The 8,275-nt window shown below is 48.7% G+C and overlaps 1 protein-coding gene across 1 annotated transcript in view; it reads left to right on the top strand.

Moving 5' to 3' along the window:
• Nucleotides 1-8,275, top strand: part of agrn (agrin) — a gene marked incomplete at both ends in the record, with an annotated part of 243,326 nt that overhangs the window by 226,630 nt on the left and 8,421 nt on the right. Inside the window, 3 exons of the mRNA XM_080014535.1 lie at nucleotides 4,163-4,346; nucleotides 6,010-6,097; nucleotides 6,990-7,013. Coding sequence (XP_079870661.1) covers nucleotides 4,163-4,346; nucleotides 6,010-6,097; nucleotides 6,990-7,013 — 296 coding nt within the window. The remainder of the gene's footprint in view (nucleotides 1-4,162; nucleotides 4,347-6,009; nucleotides 6,098-6,989; nucleotides 7,014-8,275) is intronic.

Below are 8,275 nucleotides of genomic sequence, written 5' to 3' on the forward strand. Positions count from 1 at the left end.
GGTTAAACAATAATGGTCCAAGAATCGAACCTTGGGGGGCTCCACATGTAATATCCACTTTGTTCGAGACAAAATCTCCAATGGAGACAAAGAACTGCCTGTCCTGTAGGTAGGTTCTGAACCAGTTTAGAACCGGGCCCGATAGGCCTACCCATTTTTGTAATCTCTATGATAAAATCTGGCGGTCAACTGTGTCAAAGGCAGCACTGAGATCCAAGGGCAGAAGAACAGATCCTTTGTTTAGAATCAGTGTTTATATGCAGATCATTCAAACCTTTAATAAGTGCTGTTTCTGTGCTATGGTGAGGTCGAAAACCAGATTGATAAGTGTCTAAAAGGCTGTTTGAGGTTAGATAGTTGTTAAGCTGAAAGTAAACAGTTTTTTCAAGTATTTTGCTGAGGAATGGCATGTTAGAAATGGCCTGTAGTTGGCAATAGTTGTTGCGTCGAGATTGCTCTTCTTCAGGAGTGGTTTAATGTCAGCTGTTTTATATGCTGCAGGAAATATACCTGATTGAAGAGAGCCGTTTAAAATTTCCAATACCTCATGTGCAAGGCAATTAAAACCTGTTTTAAAAAATGTGGTAGGGAGGGGGTCCAGGCAGTAGGTGGAGGTCCGGAGTTGATCAACAATATCGTTCCAGTTTTTTTATGTCTAAAGGGACAAAGTGAGACATGGCAGCAGTCATATTACAGGAGACCTGAAGGGTTGGTTCATTTCTGGCTGTTGAGGCACTAATATTCTGTCTGATAGCTATAATTTTGTTATTGAAAATTGTAGCCAATTCTTCTCATATTTCAGTGGAGAGCATCTCTGATGGGGTTGTAGACGGTGCATTAACATGTCGATCAACAATGGAGAAGGGCACTTTACTATTGTTGATATTTTCATTCATGATTTTAGAGAAGAAAGACCGTGTGGCCTGTTTAATTTCTTTGTTGTATTGATTGAGTCTATCCTTGTAAATTTCATGATGAACCTGATATTTTGTATTTCTCCACTTTTGTTCTGCTTGGCGCCACTCTCTCTTAAGCTGCCTAACAACCGCTCCATTTCTCCAGGGGGCTCTTTGTTTTTCTATTTTTTTCGTTTTAACAGGTGCAATGTTATCAATGATATTTTGTATTTTTTAGTTGAAGTTGTGGACAGGATCCTCAGTTGATGATGCCATGAACAGCGGTAACTCATTTACAGTTCTCTTAAAGGTTTCAATGGTATTATTGTTAATGATGTGTTTTTTACTTGTCCGGGTGCCCCTCTGTTGTACAGGAAAAGCAGATTCGTAGTAAAGAATATGCAACAGTGATCTGAAATAGCATCATCCTTTTGATAAGAACAAGTCCAGAGTGTGCCCCTTATTGTGGGTGGGTCTAGAAACATGCTGAGTGAGGTCAAATGCCTCCAATAGGCTAATGAAGTGTTGAGCATCTGGGTCTGTTTGATTGTCAACATGAATATTAAAATCACCTGAGATAATTACACAATCATAATCCCTGGAGACCTTGGACAGAAGCTCAGAGAATTCGCCAAGAAAGCCACATATAGATTTTGGTGGCCGATAGACAGTGATGATTAAAATCGGAGCGCTGCAGTTTATAGATGTAGCAAGGTGTTCAAAAGATGTGAAATTCCCCGAGGGGGATTTCCTTGCAGCTATAACTATCAGAGAAGACAGCAGCTATTCCACCGCCTCTCTTATCAGCTCTCGTGGTTTGGATGAATTTGAAGTTAGGAGGTGCTGTCTCAATGAGCGCAACTGTGCCATTTCTGTCCAGCCAGGTCTCAGTCAGTAGAGTGAAATCCAGGTAATGGCTACTTATAAGGTCATTCACAAAAAATGACTTATTCGTTAGTGACCTGACGTTTAATAAAGCCATTTTTATTGTCCTAGGTCCATGGCTTTGTGGGGGACCGATTGTTGAAGTCTGAACCGGTAATTGTTTTAGATTCCTGTATGTTACAGGGAATTTGTAAAGCAGAGTGACAGTCATTAATGTCAGTAGAGTGGATCGGACTCACCGAACATCAGTTGTGAAGAAAGGACTTCAACGTAAGTTCCATGTTAATGGGGAGTAGGACGGCCCTTAGTCCTGTATGCCCGGGATATCATATCAACAATCCAGTGAGACAGTTTCCGCTTTGACAGTGACTTCTTACACCCGCCATGACAAACAAATCATTTGCCGTCGCACCAGTATAAGCTCCAAGCACTGATGGGGTAAGTCCCATCAGGACCTTGTGACCAAACCATGTGACCAAACCATGTGACCCAAGTGGCTGGTTGTCTACCTGAACATGACGTGAAGAGATGGCCGCTGTTTAGACCTTTAAGGTGGAGGGTGAAGGGACAGAGCCCAGAGTCCCATGGAATTTTATAGGGGTGGCACATGGGCACTGAGGGCCACATACACGACGGCGCATGCGCGAGATGGATAAATTCAGTTTAAAACACTGCCTCTGGTGGTAAGAATGAAATAGAACACTGCGGTATGAGGCTGGTCATGACCAGGGGGTTTAATATTGCTATCACAAGTCCTCTTGTCTTTGCGGGGTAATGGACCAGGAGGCGGGTACAAAGAAAACCAGCTTAGCTGGCTGTTTCTTTCAACAAACCCAAGATGTATGACTTTTTAAAGTCACAAATGTACAAGTCACAAACATATAGTGCAGTCTGGAATGGGAGCCCAGCCTCGCTGCCAGGAGGGAGAGAGGGGGGGAGGGAGGGAGGGGGAGAGAGATAGACGGAGAGAGAAAAAGAGAGCGAGAGGTGAAATGACCGCAGCTTTTGAAGACTGCTAATTACCTCAATCTCCTGCAGCTGCGTCCCCTTTCAGTTGCCAATGCTGGCTCCCCCCACCTGCAGATGGCGACAAAACCAGTCCCCTACAACTAGTCGCTATTACCGCCCCACTCCAGCCCCGGTTCGTCTTCGACCGCAAGCTCAAGCTGCAGCAGCAGGCCGGTCGCTCGGCTCATTTGGAATTAGCGTGGGCTAATAATAGAGCGCACATTTTGATGTCCTTCCACTTTGCTGTTCTCAGATCTTCTCCTTGACAGACTTCCAGTTTTTTTTTGTTTTTTTTTCTCATTTCCCTCTGCTTTATAGCAGAAGCTCATCTTTTTTTCTTCTCCCGATGCCAGAAATAACCCAGCACAACAAAGGCAGGATGTTAATGTTCCGGGCAAACTTGTCATTAGCTCTCCATTTGCTAAACTTTCCCTCTGACAGTTCCAAATTAGAGTGTTGAGTGTGACGTTTAGTTTGTTCTGACTCAGCCCGCAGGGAATGACATAGAAGAAGGCGTTCTGAGTCCTCGGTCTGATTTGCACTTCTAACACAAATGTTGCCTCAGCATGGGAAGGCGTCGTATCTACATGTTCCGAAATGCACACGGAATGTGTCGAGGCTGACCAGACTCCCTATTTTACATTTACCATTTGAGATGTAGAAGTGAAATCACGGTAAATTAATCGAGATCTGAGTTTAAAATAATGTGAATTGGTGCAAGTATTAATATGTATCTTTGAAATTTCCGCCACTTTGCCAATGCCCACCGCGGCTGCTGACCTTAAATGTGATTGGTACGTTCTATAGTTGGTGCTGTCCTTGAATCAAACTGTCAACACACGTGCGTCTCCCACAATGTGTGCCAAATTGGGGATCTGCTCACAATGTGGCATTCGACCGAATGCAAATGACATGACATTAGTTCACATGACAGAAGCTTCTGGCCAGAGCAACCTACAATAAATACCTTAAAGTAAAGAACGCAAAGAGGGAATGAGATCCTTGTGATCCTTTTAATTATTATTGGAAGGATCTTATCTGATCTGTCGCCTATTATTTTACACAGCATATTAACATACATAACAGGTAAAAACATGATGTGATTTACACAGCATTTTGGATAGTCATAACAATGTTTTCAATGGAAATATTTTATTTTCAACTTAATAAAAAATGTATAGGTTTTCCGTAATGCCATTGCTACAGTGTAGTGCAATAGTGTGTGGTTGAGTTTTACAGTTTTACGTATGAAGTGCTTTGGAGCAGCAAAGCTTGACCAGAATTCCTCCATTATAAATCGGGAAGAGTCCATCACACCCAGTGAAGGTTGCATTAGCCCAAAAATCATGATAATCTCTCTCCCCCCCCGTCAGATCATCCTGCTGGGCACGCCCGTCCTGCCCCAGGAGAACGTGCTGCACGCCAGCAACGTGGCCATGTTCCAGGGCCACCCCTGCTCCCAGGAGCCCTGCCACAACGGCGGCCGCTGCAACCCCCAGCTGGACGTCTACGAGTGCGTCTGCCTCAGCGGCTTCTCGGGCGGACACTGCCAGAACGGTGAGCCAGGCACCGCCGCCTCCGCCCCCGACCCGATCAATGCCGTGCCGCCGGCGGAGCTAGTTCCGTCGGACAACTCGACGGCGCCACATGCTTCCGCGCCCTTATTTGGCCGGCCTGTTTAAGCAGCCAGTTCCCTCCTGCCCTACCTGCGTTGCCTGCCTCCACCTCCCCTGCATCCACGTGTTCCGTTCTGCTCTTATATCCACCGGGGGGGGATTCGAGCTCATCACTCCTATATTTCTATCCCACTAAGCACGCCTGTGTTCGCTGTCCACCCGGGCGCCAACTTTAAGCTAACTTTAAAAAAAATAAAAAAAGATAATTTTAAAGTAAATCTGAGAGTCCTCTGACAGAACACCGTTTCTTCCTTTGTTCCTTTGGACCTTTGCCATATTATGTGCAACCGTTCGTTCACTTCCTGTTCATTTTCGCAGATCAGATCTCCCGTGTCCCAACCGTTCACACTCATTCGTCAAAGGGACATTTATTTATGGGCAGGGACCACGGCCCGCCGGCTCAGGGGGCCTCTTTGTGCGACAGAGACCTGACAACAGACGTATAAAAATCACAGACGATAGAACTCAGACACACGTCGCCGCATCGAAGTCCCGAGACGGACGCGCGGGATGAAACGGCCGCCATCAAAAGTGCCCCCTAAAAATATCGGCAAATTAAAATAGCCGCGGATGATGTCGTGCATACGAGGCGGCGGAGACGGAGGCGGATTGCGAAACTTGAATCCTAGGAGGAGCTCCGATGATGAAAATGTGGGGGAAAACGGGGAGGAATGCAAAGGCAACTGGAAGTGCTTGCACAAGACATCGAATACATTATACAAAATGCAAAGAAGAATAAATGAGCTAAAAACAGATCAATGCATCCAAGTGCAGTTTAGATGTATACGTGGCAGGGCAAAAGCCGCACCCTTTTTTAGATCATTGGGTGAAAAGCAGCCGCCAACGGAAAAGTTTCAAACCTGGGCTCTTAAGTATTAAGCGCGGATACCACGGCCGTGAACTACGACCCGAGCGGTCAGAGTGTCCCCGTCACGCGGCGTTTATTTCCGCAGCCATGCTTGTTTTCTTGATAAGCCCCTTCATCGGGGCCCCCTCCCTCGCCGATAAACTGCCCGCCATTATGCTGGAACCGCTCCTTTCCTCTCACGCCGTATTTTCATCTGGCTCAGGTTGGAAACACCCGGGTCGAGCACGCAACCGCTCATTTGCTTTTATGTATTCCGAACCAGGCACTTAGCGGAGTAATGAAATGTGTCCATTGAATATTTATGCATCGCCGTTTTTTTTTGTTTTTTTTTCCTTCTTTTTTTTGCGTCTAGAATTACCCGTCGCTTTCATCACCTCGGTGTCACTCCTGCGACGTGCGCGCGCAATTTATTTTGTCAGGTTTGGGGGCTGTCTGTCTCAGGGCTCCCCACACACGCGGGGACGCGGCCCTCCCCATTAACCTTGTGTGAGTGTCTGGCTGCCCCCTCTCTGGTTAATTAAAATGCATGAACCTGCCGCCCGCCCGCCGGGTGCAGTCCCATCGCCTTGTAGCTCAGATTTCCAAGCCCCCCCCCCCCCCCCTTATTGATTGGTGTGATCTCACCCTCTGAGCATCTCTTTCTCTCTCTCTCTCTCTCTCTCTCTCCCTCCCGCAGCCATCTACGAAAAGTCCGCCGGGGAAACGGAGGCCATCGCCTTCGACGGCCGAACCTTCATCGAGTACCACAACGCCGTGACCAGGAGGTGAGAGGAAGGACGGCTGGCGTGCCATCCCTCGGCGTTATTAGCCGAGCAACCGGCCCATCTCGACAGCATTGATATCGTGGGTTCTAAGGGCTGTAGGGGGCGCTGTTTTTTTGGGGGCGTTTTTTGCGAATAAACTCCGAAGTTTTTTTTTCCTTGGGTTTTGTTTTTTTCTCTGCTAATTAGCCAGGCAGCAAAGACAGCGTCGCCCTGAGCCCCCTCAGTTATATTCAGTTGGCTGCTGGCACACGCCGACGCCAAAAGGGAAGGATAAAACGGGCTTTTTTGGTTTCGTCGAAAAACCTTGCTTGCATATGTTGCCACCCCCCCAGCCCCCCACCCAGCCCCCGAAGGCCGCCATCCAAAAAGATGCCACCTGCAATTTTTAAAAGGCAGTAAAACAATTGGAAAAAAAAAAGGGGAGAGCTGGATGACGTAAGTGTAAAATTGCTCCTGAAGCGAGTGTAAAAGCCAGGAAGAGCTGTCCCTCCAGGCGGAAGATGAGACCTTTTTTTCCTCTCCTTCATCTTCTCCTTCTTCTTTCCCTGCCTCTTCCATCCATCCATCCACAAGCCTGGCAAGTGTCGCCTGCGGCGCTGGCATCAACGCAGCGTGGATGCGATGAACCCGAAATGACATCAGACACAGCGCCCTATATCCGGTTCCACGAAACGCTCTTCACACGCTTGGCCGCGGCTTTTAGACGTTCGTTTGCCGGGAAACGGGTCGGGAAGCGGGGTTTTTTTCCGGGAATCCGTCCAGTGCCCGGTTCCCCTGCCCGTCCTCGTGCCCCCCGCGTGTCCCGTGTGTCCCCCCCTTCACTTTGTCTCTTGTCTGCTTTGTCTCTGTCTCTCCAATCTCATCCCTCACTGTGTTTCCTTTGCACCCAAAGCCAACTGAACAATGAGATTCCAGAGTAAGTAACACTTCTTCAACAGGGTTTAGCTTTGTGCCACCACCGCCACCTTCCAATGAGACCCCCCTGCCCCGCCCCCTTCTCCCCTAACAATCCACGGCAGAACAGCCAGCCCATGTTTTGATAGTTAACCCCACTTAAAGCGATTCTCGATTTCCAGCCTCATCCTCATCCGTATCCACCGTGAGAAATCCACCGGTTTGAAACGCTTTGGGTCCCATTGACATGCAGCCGCCGGAAAAAAAACCTGCCGGCGCCCTCCGTTTTAGGGCGCTTGGACCGACAGCCACACCTGATGTCCAACGAACCAGGACTCGGACTAAAAAAACAGTCCGATCCGAGGTGAAACAAATCGCCCGCTATTACGACAATTCAATCCTTTTTCAAGCTACCGTAAAAAAAGAACAGAAAAAAAAAAGAAAAAAAACGCAGCCTCGCCAGCCAAGAGAAATTGGGACACGACGGCACGTTTCGGCGTCTCTGCTCAGATCACCGCTGCGTCGCTGCGAATCGCCGGTGCGGCTCTCGTGTTCCGTGCCGGCAGGGAAGGAAAATGACAGCCGCGTGAGGCCGTGGGACGGAACAGGGGAGGCGTGAGGGGCCCGTGTGGCCAATCGGTTATCCCTTGTCGCTCGCGGTGCGCTCGCCGCGTTCCAAACGGTCGCGATGTACACGGTGTGCCACTGACGCGGCCAATATATGTATATAATAACGCGCGCCTTCACTTTTAAGTGCAACTCTAGTCCGCCCGCAGTGGAGATGACGGCTCGGACGCGAGAGAGAGAGAGAGAGAGAGAGAGAGAGAGAGAGAGAGAGACGCCGCTTGTCAATGGGTCCTAAAAAAGTGACATTTTCACTGCATAGCCACGCCCCATGTACACGTCATTTGATTTGGCTTTGTTTATTTTCCAAGACATCCGCTATCCCCGCCACACGGCGGGGTCCCTCATTCCCCCCCCGGCCCCGAAAGAAAGGAGCGCATGTCCCTGTGCATGACGAGCATTGTGTTCCGACAAAACAATCCAGACGTACTCACCGCATGGTTCAAACTGTCTTTCTCCACCAAAGCGCCGGCGCACCTCATGGCGAATGGTATCAACCGCGATACAGAACATGAACTGATGCGCCTGCAGCGCTAAACTCCCCCCTTTACCCTAGTTTTCTGGCGCCGGCCTCCCCTCCCCTTCCCTTCCGTCCCCTCCCATCCCGCTGGCCTTCAGCTAGGGCGGCGTAAAACCGCTCGGCCGTGAGTATAATGAGTT

This window comes from Zeus faber (assembly GCF_960531495.2).
Source record: "Zeus faber genome assembly, chromosome: 15".
Classification (NCBI taxonomy): domain Eukaryota; kingdom Metazoa; phylum Chordata; class Actinopteri; order Zeiformes; family Zeidae; genus Zeus; species Zeus faber.